The sequence below is a fragment of the Grammomys surdaster genome, unplaced genomic scaffold (genome assembly GCF_004785775.1).
Source record: "Grammomys surdaster isolate TR1022 unplaced genomic scaffold, NIH_TR_1.0 60, whole genome shotgun sequence".
Classification (NCBI taxonomy): domain Eukaryota; kingdom Metazoa; phylum Chordata; class Mammalia; order Rodentia; family Muridae; genus Grammomys; species Grammomys surdaster.
In genome coordinates this window covers 1,435,945-1,454,378 of record NW_021604562.1, presented here as the reverse complement: position 1 = coordinate 1,454,378, position 18,434 = coordinate 1,435,945, and the positions used below count along the sequence as shown (strand labels likewise).

The window sequence follows — 18,434 nt, the reverse complement described above, 5'->3', positions numbered from 1 at the left end:
GGCAGAGGAGCTGGAGATGCAGCTCAGTGGTAGAGCACTTTCCTGACATACCTACCCCAGGCCCTGGGTTTAATCCTCCTCGCTACTGGCAACTGCATCTTCTACTTACAAAGGACTCTTTTATATTGTTTTATCTGCATTCACTACTGAGAGCATTCTTCTTAGAGTAAATATTAGGCTGAGGAATGATTTGCATTATGCTTATTATGTGTCACTCCAGGGAAGAGTGGAAGTTTTTAGTAGAGGTTAACTGGCTTTGCTAGTTCCAAAATTCAGTCTACCATTGGATTAAGTATAATTTACATTTGTTTTCTTTTTGCCTACATCCAGAGAAGTAAGCTCACTGTACGTGTGTGGTGTACATGTATATTTGTATGTGCATGCATGTGAAGCCCTGTTCCTGATGTCAAGAATCATTTTCCATTTGTCTCTCACCTTAAGCATTGAGGTAGTTTGTTAGATAAACCCAGATCTCAGGGATATGGCTAGTATAGGAGATGGCTAGTATAACTTAGTTTGAGGGTCTCTTATCTCCCAAGGCTAGAATTCCAGGCAGGCCACCACATCCACTCGGCATTTTCTTGGGTTCTGAGAATCCAGACTCCATCACACTTGTGTGGCAAGTGAATGAACCACTGAACCATCATCGCAGCCAACAAAGAAATAAACTCTTCATGTCCATTTGCTGCCTTTCCACTAGCATTTTAGCAGTCCTTTGGATTCCTCTTAGAGAGTTTCCTCTTTTTTTTCCATTTCTCAGTTTTGTGATATTGGGGTGGGGTGGAAGCCAGCACCTCATTCATGCCAGACAAACATTCTACTAAAAGACACTAAACTAAAATATATATGGTTTTTTGGTCAGGCCAACTCTTGGGAGTTGCTTCTCTACTTCCACCTTGTGGGATCTAGGGATTGAACTGGGTCTGCATACATACACCTCCATCAAGTGAGCCATCTCCCCCCATATTACTACATAAATTGATCCGTTGACCGATTTAGCTTCTGCATGCACACCCAGGCTTACATATAGAAGTTAGAGGACAATTTTGTGGAGTTGATTCTTTTACTCCACTATGTGAGTTCCAGAGTCATCAAGCTTGGAGGCAAAAAGCTTAGCCGTGAGCTGCCATGTTCGTTGTAAGGTGTTTCTTTTCTCCTACTTAACCTATGTTGATATCCGTTTCATGTTTCACTTTGTTTCTACACTTCATTTTCTCCCGTTTAGTTCTGCCAGATTAAACATTCTGTAATACTGCTCGGGCAGGGGTGATTTTGTCCTTGTTCCCCAGTGCCTGCTGCAGACAATGCAGACACATTAAGTTGTCATTCAGTGTCACATTTTGTTTCTCACTGTTCTCTCAACATTCTCTAGTTTGTTATGCTTCTCACAAGCAAGGTGAGTAAGTGCTTCTTAGTCACCTTGTCATTTAACGTTACTGTGCATTTGTTTCTCTCTGCCTCTCCCATTTTTTCTTAGAGCATGGATCTTGCTATATTGTCCAGACTGGCCCTGAACTCAGCATTCATGGGAACTTCCTGAGTAACTCCATAACAGGCCTATAACACTCACTGTGCCTAGCTTACTTCCACTATACTGTCCCCGAAATCCTGTGGATTAAGGGCTTCCATGTGGCTCAGTAGTAGACCATTTGCCCAACGTGCATATAGCTCTAGGTCCTAATGCCAGTTTTAAAACAAAAATCCTGTGTTGTTTTTTTTTAAGGACTAGTAGCCAAGTATTGGGAACTTTTACATAGGAATTATGAGGATATCATTGGGTGGTAAATTCTAAGACTAAGGAGGACTCAGGCTCAATTAGAAACCAGGGTTAGGGACCAACCACATCTTTCTCCTTTATTTGTCCTTAACTGTCACTGCTCTATTCAGAAGATGTTTCCCATAGTCCTTTGTATGAGTAGATGCTCACCACTCAAAGGAAACTTCTTTCAGGACCTAGATTGATGATAGCACACCAACTCCCTGCCTTTTTATTTTATTTATTTATTTTTTTTTTTTGCTTGTCATATCATGGGCATGTACTCATTAGAGGACAAAAGTAAAATCTGTCAGATTTATTAACAAGTATTTCTAAATTTAAAAAGAAGTTATAGTACAGACTTTTATTAAATTGTTAGATTGTTGGCACTCAGAACAAACTTCATGTTTAGAAGTATCACAAGGATAGAATGGTGCATACCTAGCACTCTGACATCTTTATTTCCCATGGTATTTAAATGTAGGTAATCTCAGAAAATCAGATTTTATTCATGATATATCTAACAATACTAAAACACCTAATTGACATATGTAAGAACAGCTTGGGAAAATAGGTTCAGAATATTCACTTGGAATGTCAGGGAATACATATTCACTCCCACTCCAGGCATCCTTGCATCTCTGACACAGAGACTTGGATTTCTCCTTAGACTTACCAGACCTGAGATGTGATTTCTACTTGATTTCTCAGTGGTCTATAATGGGATCAGGAAGAACCCAGTTGAGAGTCTCTGTGGCAGAGACACCTGACTTGAGATTGCGTCACTGTCCCTGTGAGGAAAATATTTTACCTGCTTCAGAGATGATGACACTAGGACAGTACAAAATTGGGTAAATTGCCTGGGCTCTCTACCAAGTCAGTAAGAGACAGAAGGAAGACTTGTACCCAGGCCTGTCTATCATCAATAACTGTATACTCTTTGCATAAACCACACTGCCTTGTGAATAACATGTCTCACTCTCCTTAGCTGATCATAAAAGTACACTCACAGATTTCCCCTGCCTCTCTATCTAGGAAGCACTTATGTCGTCGTCTCTCAGCTGTCTAAGAGAGTGATGATAATGAGTGGGATTAGTCAGACCTGGGTTCCAATCCTGGTTCTGTCACTTATTACCTATCCATGACCTTGGGCAAATAATTTAATCTCTCAAAGCCTCAGTTTCTTCATCTGTAAAATGGAAATAATGCTTCACATTGATGTGCAGATAAAGTGGCATCGTATATACACCCTTTGCACGGTTACATGGTAGAGATTCCTCTGGCGGTGGTAATCATGGCTGCTGCTCTCTATTTCTCATTGGATTGTATAAGTGCAGAAATAATAAGGACAATGAAAGCACTGTTGCCTCTGCTTCTCCTTTGTCTTTTATATCCACTAGGAAAGTAGAGGAACTGAGCCACAAAGCTCTGAGATAAAGTCCACTTACATTTCAGTTGGTCTTCAAATCTGGGGAGTCTAGACACTTTTGAGGAGGTGGGTGGGTACAGGGTAAGAGAAGAAGCTGGAGGGGGCTCTTGGAGACTCAGGAGGCTAGCTGGGATGAGAATGGCAAGAGGAAAGAGTATATGGAAGTAAAAGTAGAAATAGACAAGAAGTATGTATTCCCCAATTCTGAATATCCACTCTCAGACCTGCAGCCAAGTTCTTCCATGGAACTAACCTTACGACCAGGTAAGAACTGCGGATGACAGTAGAAGAACAGGGAGATGTAGCACCAGGCTTGGCTGGGGCCTCAGGCAGCTTCCAGAGGGGACTGCCTATCATCAAGGTCTGGAGAAGGGTGTTACATTAGTGATAATCTCAGGGAACTGTTATGTACACTAGGTGTGACAAAGAACTTTGCATGTGGGGAATGGGTTCCATTTTCAGTGTTCACTGTTTGAAGGACTCAGAACTGTTAAAAGTGTGTCTAGAAAGCTAGCAAGACCTAATGCTGAGCTGTTTCTAATACTGTAAATTAACTCTGACCATTGTCTATCCGCCAATGACTTTTCTCCTGCTCTGCTCTCAGGAAGAAGACAGCTTCCTAGAAAAGGTAATTCAATCCATTGGTGGTATTGAAGGTTTCCTTGTGCTTGATTAACACTTAACTGTGGTCCCTGGAAAGTGTCCCTAAGCATTCTCATATCAATCAGAGGCCTCTGACTCGGTGAGAATTTCCTAATAACCGCTGATGTCCTGCAAGATGTCTTGAAGTATGCTCAAAATATAGGAACAATGTTGACACATCTGACAAGTTGTTGATATTCTGTATGTAAAATAAATAAAGCTCAAGGGTGCAATTTCTTTTTCTTTTTAAGACAGGGTCTCATGTATTATAGGCTAGCCTCAAATTCACTTGGTAGCAAAGAGTGACGTCAATTTTTTTCATCCTCCTGTCTCCACCTCCTCAGTGCTGAGATTATAGCACCTCTGATTTTATTCAGTCCTGGGAATAAAACTTTGGCCTTGTGGTAGATGATAGATAAGCATTCTAACTGAGCTATATCCCTAGCCACTAGTATGTGTACATGCACATGTACATGCGTGTGCACACTAAAGAATGTTGCAAGGGATGAAACAGGGCCTTACTACACATGCTAGAGAAACACACTACCATTGAGATACCCACATCATCATGCATTTTTAATTTGCAGACATGTGCTATACCATGAAACTACATCTCCTGCCCAGATTTGTCTTGATAGATCTTATCTGAAAACTCGTGAGTTGGACAGTTCTATTTAGCTCCTCCTACTTCCAGTGATAGTAAAACCAAAACCAAAATGTTGTTCCTGTTGCATTAAGAGTGATTTGGAAGCTGGGGAGATGGCCCAGGCAATAAAGTACTCACCATGTAACCATGAGGCCCTAGGTTCAGATTTCCAACAGTAATGTAAACAAAAAGGCTGGATGCAATAGCACATACCTGTAATCCCAGCGCTGGGGAATGGGTCCCTGGAGCTCCCTGGCCAGCCAATCTAACAGAATCAGTTACCTCCATGTTCAGTGAGAGAGCCTGTCTCAAAAAAAAAAAAAAAATGAGATGGAGACAGATGGCGGGAGACACGTGGTATCAACCCCTGACCTGCCTACACACATACATACATACATCCACATGGAGCACACACACCACAAAGAAGTGACTTGAGGATCCTTGATACTAGCCGTTAATTACCCAGAGAATGCCCAGATGTAGTCAAGAAGCAGATCGGAGAGTAGAATTGTGAAGCTAAGTAAAATCATAAATCATCTAATCTTAGCTGTCTGTTTTTCGACAACGAAAGATATTTTCTATGTTCTAACAGACAAGGCTCAAAGCCCAGCAAGGTAGAAAATGCTATAAAAAGTCCCAGTGCTCCTGAGCACCAGAATGTAAGGAGTGGGTACTGTTTCCTGACTGTCCAGTGGTATGGCCCTTCTGTAGTCCCTCATGACCTTATTCACCCTCAACTAGAAAGGCCAGGCTCCCCTCGGGGCTGCCAAATGCAGAGGCAGGAACTAGACAGACATTCCACTGCACTTTCATCGTGTTTGTGGGACCTCTCCATTGAGTGGAGTTGAATGCACTTTGAATGTGAAGCTGCTTTAACCGTTAGCATTAAGATTACAAAGTGAAGGCTTATAAGGCAAAGAATGTGTCCTGTTGAAAGAAGGCAGAGGGTCTTGGTTCCCCCCTTGAACATTAGGAGTTCACAATGATGTACAGAACATTGTTTTGTAAATATTCTTTCCCCATTTTCTTAATGTATCTATTTCTACACTTCAGAGCCACAAGTGTGACATTTCTGATTGTCAAACATGAATCTGGAGGTGGATAATAGATGCTGTATATAACCTACTGACATTTTATTAACCTTTTAAACCACTAAGGCTTAAGACACCTTTGCTTCTTAGCTCTTTTCTGTTAGGGCAGTCCATGTTCTGTGCATTCAGCTAACAGTGCCTTGTGTTATCTCAATGCCTCAGTACAGGTAAAACCTTCAGTTGGATGTCAGGGTTTTTGAAAGTATGAGTCAATGATGAATAATTTATATATGGTAAGTTTAGAGGCATCTGCTAAAGAATCTGTACATGTGTTCTGTTTGGTGCAGCAAGTTAGTAGAGCGCATTATGAAGTGCTTGGGCTCAGATATCAGGTAATTACGTGCAGGTAATACATACAGCCAGAATGAAACCAGTGAGTGACGCACCAATAGAAGTTACAGCAACTATATAAGAATATGAATATCAAGACATAGCAAAATGTGAAAATAGATTTAATAGAGAGATTTAAATGGGAATCAGTGATGACCACCTCCTTCTCTTTATTCCCTGAGAAGGGTGCAGCAGCTTAGAAAGCTCATCAGTGCTTATTAAAGAATACCATGTTAGAAAGATACCTGGGTGTCACTGGAGTATGTGCTGTCTCTGCAAGCATAGTGATACAGGCTTTTATTTCCTTTCCTTTAAAGCTACATGACTGGAGGTTATAGATAGAACAATGCCAGGCAAGAATTTCTGAAAGTTAACAATATATAATGTATAACTTAGAAGTGGCAAAAAGAAGAGGATGCTAAAAATTGAACATGGCTTTCTCCACTGGGGTTTTTCTGTACACTGCCTTTAGATGTCCTTTAGCCTATTTTAGATGTATTTTTTTCATATTCCTTACATTTGAAACTATAAACCTAAGATAAATTAACATATTTATTTTTGAGTATTGGGAGATAATTGAGTTTATTGTACTCTTTGAATTTAGTTATTTGTCTGGTGTGTGTCACTTCGGGATTTTTGTCTTATATTCTTTCAGAAGACTCTAACAATAGAAAGGTACTTAAGACAAATAATAGCCCCTAAAATTCTTTGCTGAGCTATTAATGTAAACAATAACTTTTGGAAGCAAACCTTTGAATTTTCATGGTATTCTAGCTCTTTGGTTGCTATATTCCATATTATTACTTTTAGATCTTGGGGCTTATGATTAGAAACTTGAATCAAATCTAAAGTATCAATGTATATGCATCTAATGTGCAGAGTTGTCTTTAATTCCTGAGAGCCAAAGCAATTCAGATAAAGAAGCAATGAGAACTCCCAGTAGTACTTTTGATAAGATCTGAATGAAGAGTTAGTGTAGAATAAACAGAAACCTAAGTGTAAATACAGTCCCTCAGGGTACTATATATTAACAATTGTGATTTCATGGTCCAGCTACTGGTCATACATAGACTGTACTATGACTGTATTATATTCTCACTTGAGAATATGGAATGCAGCCACAGGAAGCAAACCATAAGCACAGACAAAATGCTTACTAATTGAATAAAGCATTTTGGGAAGAAGATTGTTTTAACTACTGCAATCATTACTGAGTGCCTTCTAAACATGCATGTCTCTTGTGAGGGAAAAAAAAGGCAAAAGCTTAAGAGACAAAGATCACATTGTATCCACTTGAGAAGATTTGGAAGGAGATTTAATACTTTACTCTGAGGCCCCTTTGATTCTAATCCCTTTTTGTCTGTTAGGAGAAATCCCTTCTGCAGATGGTCCCCTTGGATGAAGGTGCCAGTGAGCGACCCCTTCAAGTCCCCAAAGAGATCTGGCTTCTAGTAGATCACTTGTTCAAATATGCATGTCACCAGGTAAGTGAGAGCAAACCTTCCCTGCAACTGTAGCGTGTGTATGAATCATATAGGGAAGTAGGCTTCACATCAGCATAGTGCATTTAACTGTGCCAAGCAGCCTCGGTGTGGCTACACCGTCAGACCACTAAAGCATACAAGCTAAGCTAACTCAGAGAACTCTGAGTCTGAGGGCAGAGACAACACTAGAACTGAGAATGCCTCTGGCTTGTTTATATACTTTGTCCTGGACAACTGAGTACTCTGGTCTAATGCCTATTTTGGCTGCCCTGTAGCCAATTGCTACAAATTGAAACAAACTTCAAGCCCATTTCTTTAACAGAACACTGAGTTTTCTTTTAAATCATGTACTAAAACCCTAGCTACCCCCAACTCATTCCCTTTAAAAAAAAAAAAACTTTCTTTGACCAAGTTGAAGGGTAATGTTCTCAGATCTACTAAGAGCAGTATAATTCGGAAACCAAGTTGTATCATGAATGTACCATTCACACCTTTCCCTTCATCCAATTCTGTCCACATTTGTCAATGGCTGTACTTGTACAGGGTATACTCTGTTGTCTAGAGGCTCAGTAGTGCACTACTGGGCTTCCTGATCTGCCTGTGTAGTCCCTTGCCTTATCACGTAGAGACTGAAATGTCATTTTCTGACAGATCATTTTCTTGCCTGAAATAACTTTTCACGTGGATTATACAAATGGTAAAGGAAAACGATGCTACATACATACTTCCTTCCCTAACTGTTAATACATGCACCACCCTTCACTTTTTGTCCTGTTGCTCTCCCCGTTTCTGGGCAAGCTCAGAACTTGAGGGGATAGCTGTCTTGCCTTGTTGCCTTCATTCGTACTTCTTTGGTAGGAGGACTTATTCCAAACCCCTGGAATGCAGGAGGAGTTACAGCAGATCATTGATTGTCTGGATACCAGCATTCCTGAGACGATTCGTATCCTTTCTGCCAAAAGCTTGGGGATATGGACAGATACTTGGACAAAGTCTTTTCCCACCTGTATTTGATGCTTGTGTTTCTACACTGATGTTTGCTGTTACCTTATTTTAAGATAGTAACTATCCATTTGTTTTCTCAAGACCTTTCAGGAACTTTTAGTCTCCCTTTGTGTCAAAACTCAGACTAAGAAGAATCCAGGGGAGGCTAACAACAACTTCTAATGAGCACAGGACGTAGGAGCCCTAACACCAGTACTGTTCTTCAGCCAGTTGGTCGTCCCTGCGAACCTTGACAGCCGTGTGCTTTCAGTAGGACAGGAAGAAGAATGAGAGAAAACACTGGCAACTAGTATAACTCATCCAGTGGACCCTGTCATGGTGGAGACTATGCTCTCCAAGTCTCTAGTTATAGTGGAACCTCCCAAGGGACTAGCAAGTTCTGTACCAACCTGGTTGTAGAGCACCTGGACCATTATCAAAACATAGTCAGGAGCAGTGTGTGCTGAAAGAGAAGAGAAAAGCCATCCCTGTAGAGGCTTGAGTCAGTTCTCTGGCCTTTTTCTGGGTTCCTCTTCCTTTAACTCAAGGTAATTCAGCTGGTAGTAACCACTCTGTGGCTGAAGCACTGCTCATTTTCCTGGAAGCCCTGCCAGAGCCAGTCATCTGTTATGAACTGTATCAGCGATGTCTTGACTCTGCTCATGATCCTCGGATCTGCAAACAGGTGAGTTTTGGTGCTCTGAAGATGTGCTCAGTGCAGGTTCTCCCGTAGAGAAATGGTCAGTTTTACAAAGCTATAGAATAGAATAGGCCTGGGTCAGTTATTCGTGATAGGACACCATAGTTAAAAGTTAAGATGCTTAAGGGAGCCAGTGAGATGGCTCAATGGGTAAAGGTACTTGCCACCAAGCCTGTTGACCTAAGGTTGATCCCAGGAACACAAGTGATGGAAGAAAACAATCAACTCCCACTAGTTGTTCTCTTATCTCCACATGTGCCCGGCCGCTCCCCGACACACACTAAATAAGTAAAGTTGAATTTACGTAGTATTATTTTTTATTATATTTGAATATTTTCTAGGTGGCCTATTTCTGTTAACAGAAAACATAGTGAAGTGAATACCTCTCACCCTGGGGTGAGATTGCAAAGCGAATTGTAAGTGCAGTTCCAGTTGTCATTACATGAAAGAGTAGACGACAGTTGGAAGCAGCTACCACCTCCTCCTTCTTTCCTTCTTGATATGTTTTTGATCTTGCAAAGATTTTGGTCCACAATGGCTGAGACTAGCTATGAATCACATTAGTGAGTGTTGATAAGAGGTATCCATCATTGCCAAGTGGCATTATAGAGAAAAACAAGTTGGCTGATGCCTTTGCTGTTGGAGGAAAAGGAAAAATAACAGATGAACACTTTCCTTCTGGTGAGGCACTGTGTGAACGTGACCCTGTGCTGACTGAATGGCCTGGTCATTGAATAGAGAGAAACCAAACCATACTTACTCCAGAGTCATAATTTGGCAAGTAAAGTACTGCTCATGAGTATATGAGTATACATGAGGGTAGTGACAGACAAATGGGACCTGTAACAGTTGGATTACAAGTTGTTCTTATGGCAGGTATAGATTCTCATTCCCTACAAGGCGTTTACCTTACTTCACACTCCTCTCTAAACAACAGGTAATTTCCCAGCTTCCAAGGTGCCATAGAAATGTCTTCCGCTACTTGATGGCATTCCTTCGTGAACTCTTAAAATTCTCTGATTACAACAATGTCAGCACCAACATGATCGGTAAGGGTACTTCATGAGAAAGTCTGTATGGAATGCTTGTTGAAAAGAATCTGTAGACATCATGCATAATGTATACCTTATTTGATGTTCAGGAGCATGGCAGTCCCTTCCCTCTTGTTCCCTGCACCCCAAACCTTGAGGTTTTGCTTAGGTCATGTCTGACAATGGGCTTCCCCTTTTCTTTCTCCCACCCTCTAGCTACCCTGTTCACTAGCCTTCTCTTAAGGCCTCCACCAAACCTCATGACAAGACAGTCTCCAAGTGACCGCCAGCGTGCCATCCAGTTCCTTCTGGTCTTCCTCCTTGGGAACGAGGAAGACTAAGTCTTTTCCTATCTGAGATTCTAGAGGAGGAAGATCTTGGGCTCCGAGTATTTCAGAATCATTTGAAAAGCTATGACACAAGAAGGTTCTATCGTAGGATCTTACATTCTGTTAATAGTACAAAGGGAAGAGTTTCCTAATCCTTCCTCACCATATCCTACACAGCAAAATCCTTTTAGACATATATTGCCAAGCCAAAGTTACCATATTTCGGTGTTTTTGTGTTTACTCTTTGTAAAGCAAAGAGGTCTGTATTTACACACCTTTACCTAGGGGTATGTTTTCTGCCCTGCTTCCCAGTCCTCATGATTATCTTTAATACCCTAGGCCTGGATTGAGAGGTGTTCCCGTTCTAAGCCTACAAGCACTACTTGCTATAGCTCAGACTTGTCTGCAGTCCTTTGTATGATGCACTTTGGACCCACCCTCTCCTCATGTCACTACTTTGCACACTTCCTCCATCCTATCACTTTGAAGGAAGCCTGGATGAGGCTAGTGACTCCATGGGTGTCCTGAACAGTGAAGTTCACTGTCTACATGTGATTGTTACATGCATTTGTGCATTTCTACTACAATGATGTCTATGTGTCACTGTAATATTGGCCTTCTTGTGGAGCCACACCTGGTGGAACCATATTTCCTTGCCTCAGACCATGTTTAGTTACGTAATTTTATGAACTATAGAGATGGTATCCCACTGATGTGAGAAACATCACAACAGCGAGGAAAGCACTGTGAGTATGTCAGAGTGAAAATGTCCCTGCATCCCACTCCCTGTTCCCTGCTAATATCCACACTTGACACGAGGAGCAATCCTGCATGCCAGGGTGCCCATCTTCCCCACTAGAAACCCACTTCCAGAATAATCTTTGCATCACAGTCAGAAGAGGACTCTGTGTACCTCAAGTGAGGCCCCGTGGAGCTTTCCTCACCCTCCAACCCAAGTAGTGAGGGTAACCCTCGGAACCCATTCTCCTGTCTTCTGAAGTATCAGGGGAAAACATTGGTCTCTCTCAACAGGGCTGACTCTGGGCTCCACATCTGCCTCCTTCAAGCAAAGACTTAAAAGACTGCCCTTGGCTCCTAGACACTATATCAAGTGCTGTGTAAGAGAGACTGGTCCGTGGGACCAGCCACACACATTACCTCTTCCACTTGAAATGACTCTAAGGTTTTCATTTTATTCAAGCTTTGTGGGACAGACAAACTTTTTAAAAGTTAATGTATTGACTGACAAACCTGTTGCCAGCTCCTGGCTGCAAAACTGCCTGGTGAAATTGACTTGCTTGGTTTCATTCACCAAACCAACCCAAGTCGTCTCATTCTTACCTATTAACATCTGATGTAAGGAGCTTGTATAGGCTGTGTGTACAATCTTGGCTGCTGAGTCCATCAGTAGCATCTTGTACCATGCAAAGAGAGGGCCAGGGAAACATCCACCATCAAATGGGTTTTCCAGCAGCTCCCTCGTCTTCTCAAAAATTGAGTTCTTGGGAGAACAAAAGGTATGTATCCTACAACAGACTGGTTAAGCCGTTAAATAATTGGGAGTTGGGAAATTGGAATCAAAGTATTGGTGCCAGCTTACTGAAGATCTGGTTGGGTCAACAGTTGGTTAATGGAAGACGGAGAGCAGAAGAATTTCGTCATATCTATTAGGCCAGAAAGTAATCACTGAAGAAGCCGATGAGAGGAGCTGGAGCAAGGTGGTCCACAGGGAAATGCCTCTCCTGTGCCCGTTTTATAATACCTTGCCAACCTTGGGTCTTTGGATAAGCAAGAATGTGGTTAGTGGGGGCTCTGTGGAGCATGCACATAGTGCCCGTCTTCCATCAGGCCAAAGCACCAAGTTGCTTCACTGCCTGAGCCTTTTGTCCAGCTTGGTCTGGGATGTATATAGGGTTGAGGGTTTTCGACAATCTCCAGGTAGGGGATACAAAACAGATCAGATGGAAGAAACCTGCTTCCCTATCCTGCCTATCCTGTACCTCAACCTCTTAATTCCTAATTCCTCCAAGGTACTATTTCATAGTTGCTCTGAATTAAGGATTTCAGATCCAACTGGTAGGGAAAGACTCTGCACCTAGCATCTTCGGGAAAAAATGATTCTAATCTATTGGGTGATACTGCATTAGTTTCCCTTTCTGATTCTTAATCTATACTTCTTTGTTATATTTCACAAAAAAAAATGTCTCGGTCACTACGCAAAGCTGCTAGTGGGGTTCTGTATTTTGTGTCATCTTTTTTATTATAATTTATTGCAATTTTATGAATAAATATATGTTGTGTGAAAACTCATTGTGCTGTGACTGAGAAAGAACTGAAGAGGGGAGATTTAATGTCACTTTGTCTCACCACTTTTTTGCAGTCCCCATCCAACCATACTTTTACCTGTCACTACAGAGCGTACACAGAAATACCTTTTAAAATCGTTGTGCTGGGTCTATAACTCCATTCTAGAGTACTTACTTAACATGCACAAAGCCTTGGATTTGATCCTCAGCACCAGAAAAAAGAGTGTTTTCCTAGGTTGATGAGATAATTCCATGGGTAAAGGTACTTGCCATCAAGGTTGAAGGCCTGAGTTTGATTCCCAGAAGCCACATGGTAGAAGGAGGGAACGGACTCCAGAAAGTTGTCATCTAACCTCTCACATAAAATTGGGACTGGAGAGATGGCTCAGCAGTTAGGAACACTTACTGACTAGTTTTAGTTCTTAGTACCCACATCTGGCAGGTCACAACTGCTGTAACTCCACCTCCAGGGGATCCAAGGGCCTCTGCAAGCACCTACACACATACAGTGAGTGTATAAGAAGCCATGTATTTTACAAGACTAATAAAGAAGTCATGTACATTCAGGGCCAGCAAAAAATCATTTTGACCCTAAGGGTTCAGGCAACAGTGAGTTCATCAAAGGAAAGTCTCCCTTTTTGGGGAGTGGATGGGATTTGTAGTAGAATCTCACTACATTGCTGAGGCTGCTCTTGAACTTCTAGAGTCAATCAACAATCCTAGCCCAGCCTCTCTTGTAGCTAGGGCTGTAGTCACACACCATCTTGCCCAGTTAGAATCTGATTCTTAATCCTATAAATGCTACAACAAAGTCATTTCCATGACCCTGCCAGCCCCAGAAGCATGACAAGTCCTAACACACACATTTCAGAGGAGCCCAGTTGTCCCTGCTGTCAGCCTAGGTGGATTAGATCTGACTCCCAAAGTGCCTGGTTTTCACATAATCCATTTTAGACCTTTTGAAAACCAGGTTATTACTTGGGGTGATAACGTACAGACATTTACAAATACGTAGGGAAGGCTGTGGTATGAGCTCTCTGGCACTTGGAGAGGGTGCTCCTCAAGTGAACAGGGCATCACTCTTGGCTGGCCCATATACAGCATTACTTTGAGGATTCTGACTTCATTACCCTTGAGACTTAAGAAGCTTCGCTGGAGATTTCTTCTTAACCAGGCCTTCTTCCACTCCCCTCCCACTGCGAGCCTGCCAGATGCATGTGCTGACTCAGTGTTGTTGGGGATGTTTTTTTTTTCTAGCTCCACCCAAAGGCTTGGCAGAAGGTATTCCCTTTCAAAAGTGATATTCCCTTCTATGAATGGAGACTAATGCCCAGCAGGTTCTGTGTAGCAGTGGGTGATGTAGCATAGCAGGCATTGTAGCAGTCCTTGCCTGAAGTTAGAAACTGCATCTGTACCTACCCCCAATGCTCTTGTGTTAGAGAGGCCCCACTAGGGCCTTTTTGATGCAAAGCAAGTTGAACAGGCTCTGTGTGGTTTAATAATCCATAGCCACACAGTGTAACTGTAAAACCACAGAATGTTAAGGAAAGAGTCTTAGTAAATGATCTAATCCATTGTCTTTGTTCAAATAGGGAGTTCAGGGAGGACAATGATTGACCCATCCTGTAGTTTGGTGGGAAGAAAAGGCTTAAATTTTATATTCTAACATGGGTCAATGAACACCCTACAGAACCTTAACCTATACTTGCCAGGTGCAGCATGGCCTTGGTGGGGATGGATTGATGTGGTTCCTGTCCATGGGGACGGACAAGAGGCATAGGCCTCCATGAGTGTCTTGGCTGCCCTAGGCATAAGGCTTTTTTTGTATAATAATGTACATATTTTACATTTCTCCTTTAAGGAATATCCTCCATGTTAATGTTAATGATAATGAGATAGAACGAACGGGTCCAAGAGGCGAAGGTGTGACTAATGTCTTAGCAAAATGGTAAATGCTGAGGCCTTCAGGCTGTAGAAAAGAACTCTAAAAACCTGAGTTTCAAATATATATAATTTCTCAACTATACAAAAAAAGGATGCAATATGAATTAAATGAGAGGACTCATGAATCTAAAGGAACAGAGGCAGCTGCATTAATGAGCCAGCTTGTCAGAAAGATACAAAGGCTGGCAGATTCCTGAGTTCAAGGTTAGCCTGGGACTCAAGGCCCAGGTGTGGTAGAAACAGTAATTTCAGGACAGGGTCCCACCCAGCTAACTTATCCTCTGTGCTTAACAGAGGCAGGCAGATCTCTGAATTCTTTGCAATGTTAAAAGAAAATGTGTGATTGCTGTCTCCTAAGAACTAAGGGGCTGGAGACATGGGATGCTGATTCGCAGGATAATCAAAAGGGAACCTGGAGTAAATGACTGGATTGATGTGTAAAATTAAAGACTGGGCTTATGATCTGAAGAGATGAGCCATCCAGAGAATTTTTTAGACTAGCAAGAGAGAACTGCTTGGAGAACTAGAGACAGAGAGGAAAAAGAGAGAAAGCAGATTAGAGAGAGAGAAAGCAGATTAGAGAGAGAGAAAGCAGATCAGAGAGAGAGAAAGCAGATCAGAGAGAGAGAAAGCAGATCAGAGAGGAAGAAAGCAGATCAGAGAGAAAGCAGGCTGGAAAGCTGTGCTGTCTCCAGCAGAATATAGGCCGCCAGCTTGGACCCACAATTTGACTTTGAGTAATTTGTTTTCACCGCTCCCAGAGACCCCTTCTCTCAGAACCCTTCTCCAAGCTGAGGCTTGCCCTTGGCATATACTCACCAGTTAACATTTAACCAGAATTGCCTTACCTTGGATCTGCTACTCAATCCAGTTCCTGCCACTTCTTTATTGTAAGTGACTTTAGACTAGTTAGCCTATAGTTTTCTTGCCTGTAAAATGAAATGGGTGTAATATTGACTTTATATGGTGTAATTACATGAGTCTCATCACTTGCTTATTAAAAACACTAAAACCTTACCAGGTATGTTTAGAACAGTATCCTAACTTTCTCATAGCCTGAGAGGTATGAAATTGTAAAATGAAAGATACCTTAAGCTGCCACAATAGTACGTGGCATGTAGAAGCTGCTATATAGTCTTCCCACTCCCAGCTGTAATTGTACCTAAAGCTTTAGAGTTCTTGCTAATAACCTTGTCAGATAGGCAAGAATCAGCTGGTACTCAACCTGTTTTACTCTTCTTTATCATCTGACTGAGACACGCCACCATACCAGCACCTATGCCTCTGTGTTTCAGACCTTATCTATCTGTAACTCATTTTCAAATTATTATCATCATCATCATCATCATTTTATTAGTATTATTAGTGTGTGCATGAGTGTGCGTGTGGTGTGTGTGTGTGTGTGTGTGTGTGTCTCTGAGTGTAGGCTGAGTGTAGGTCAGGGAACAAGTTGTAGAAATCAGTTCTCTCCTTATACTGGGTTCAGGGATTGAAATCAGGTTGTCAGGCTTGTATGACAAGTTCTTGTTATTCACTGGCCCATCTAGATGACCCCCACCCCTACCCTAGAAGTCTTTTTGAAAATGGGATTTGGATATAACTTAAAGCCAAGTATGGTGATATACATTTATAAAGCAAGTGTTTGCTTAGAAGGCCAAATTGATTTAGAGGTTAGCCTGGGTTATATACTGAGTTCAAGGTTAGACTTAGCTAAATAACAATGCCCTGTCTTGATTGTTTGTTTTCTCATTTGTGTGTGTGTGTGTGTGTGTGTGTGTGTGTGTGTAGCAAGTATGTGCAGGTGCCCACAGGAGCAGAAGATAGCATTGGATCCCCTAGAGCTGCAGTTACAGGTAGTCATGAGTTACTTGATATAGATCCTGAGAACAGAACTCAGATTCTCCTCAAGCAAACTTTGCTTTTAATTTGTGAGACACCTCTCTTTGGTCATACCTGCTCAAATTAGAAGAAGAGTGAATTACAACTACACTCATCTGGCTGCTCTCCAACCTTGGGAGCCACGCTGGCTACTCTGCCCATTCCTCCATGCTAGTCTCTTACTGTTTTTAGGAAGCTTTGCCTTATCCTGTGGGCCTGGCTTCTAGCCCTCCCAGCCTTATAAGTAAATGCCTCACTTTGGCTTTGGCTACTTGGGCCACCTCTAACTCTTTACCTGCAGTGCTATGTTCTCTCTCCTCTGTCCCGAGGAAGCTATTCCTACCCTTCTAGCTCACTTAGGGAAGACAAGGAGCTTGTTTGCTTCTGGATTTTGGTTTGAAGCCATGGCTCTGGACTGTTCGATTCCTCATCTGCAATTTAAATGAATAGTTCTGAACCCTGGCCTTCATCACAGTCATGTACAGCTGTAATTCTCCAACTGTGGTCCCCAAGAACAGCAGCAGCAGTATCTAGAAGCTTCTTTAATGACTGCAGCATGTAGAAATTACCAGTATCAAGGCCCTACTTAAGATCCTTAAATGAGAGTTCCCTGTCAGGACTTGGGCATAAAAATATCTTTAAAATTTCCTAGGACATTGATTCTCAAACTGCACAGAATCACCTGAGGGGTAAGAACTACCAGGAAGACTAGAACTCACCTCCTGAGTTTCAGAGTAGGTCTAGGGGTGGGTATCTTATTGCATGTTCTGTTGGTATAACAAAATAGTTGAGGACTTGGTAATTTAGATGAGATCAGGAATGTTCAGGGTGGTATGGTCAGAGACAAGACTAGGTAATTTAGGAGGCATAGATATTTATTTTGATTGGTAACTGTGGATATTTAAGCGCCCAGGTGCATGGTACTGGCATCTGCTTGGCTTCTGGTGTGGGCCTCCTGGTTCTTCACCTCCTAGCAGGAAGTAGAAGGGCAGGACAGGAGGAGACATAAGTGAAAAATAGGGATTGAATCCACTATAGGCAATTCATTCCCACAAGAAAAGCATTAATCCCGATTAATGGGGGCTCTGCTCTTATGGCCCTAACCCCTCCCATTAGATCCTACCATCTGACACTGCTAGGACTGGGGACTGAGCCTCAACATTAATTTTTCTGAAGACACAACTATTTAAAGCCTAGGAATAGTGAGCATTTGCATTTCTGACAGGTTCTCAGATGTTCTGGTTTCATTTCTGTTGCTATGATAAAATACCCTGGCAAAAAGTAAATTAAGGGAGAAAGGGGTTATTTTAGCCCACAATTCTGGCTTACAGTCTCTCACTCACAGGGAAGTCACAATGGTAGGAGCCTGAGACAGGTAGTTGGTCACATTACATCCATAGTCAAGAGCAGGGAGAATCAAATGCATGCGTGCTTGCATGTTTGCTTCTACTCAGCTTGATTTCTCTACTTTCATATAGTTCAGGACCCCCTGCCTAGTGAATAGTGCTGCCCACAGAGGGCACTGTCTTCCTCTCATCACTTACTACACTCGCCTAAGACATGTTCATAGCCCAACCCAATGTATACAAACCCTCATTGTGCCCCTCCTCCCAAGTGATTCTAGGTTTTGTGAAGTTGACAAGCTAGCCATCATACCAGGTAAGGCTGAAGCTGATGGACCAGCGACCACACTGGTTGCCTATTGACCTCTACAATAGAGGTACCATTACCTAGTTCCCAGTTGTCCTGTCTGCTTCAGCCCCTGCCATCATTCCGGCCAATGTCGATGTCTACATTAATAACATTTATTTCATACATCCGGCTGCCTTCACCTCTCCTTTAAAAAAAAAAAAAAAAAAAAACAAGGTGTCATTATGAAAACCA

General features: G+C 42.1%; 1 protein-coding gene across 2 annotated transcripts in view; it reads left to right on the top strand.

The window, feature by feature from the left end:
• Ocrl (OCRL inositol polyphosphate-5-phosphatase) overlaps positions 1–12,728 on the top strand; it is a 52,085-nt gene extending 39,357 nt beyond the window's left edge. For both annotated transcript variants that reach the window (XM_028762461.1, XM_028762511.1), the window contains 6 exons: positions 3,790–3,813; positions 7,262–7,378; positions 8,237–8,321; positions 8,920–9,047; positions 10,000–10,111; positions 10,310–12,728. In XM_028762461.1, the coding sequence (XP_028618294.1) occupies positions 3,790–3,813; positions 7,262–7,378; positions 8,237–8,321; positions 8,920–9,047; positions 10,000–10,111; positions 10,310–10,434 (591 nt within the window). In that variant the 3' untranslated portion in view covers positions 10,435–12,728. The remainder of the gene's footprint in view (positions 1–3,789; positions 3,814–7,261; positions 7,379–8,236; positions 8,322–8,919; positions 9,048–9,999; positions 10,112–10,309) is intronic.
• The last annotated feature ends 5,706 nt before the right edge of the window (positions 12,729–18,434 follow it).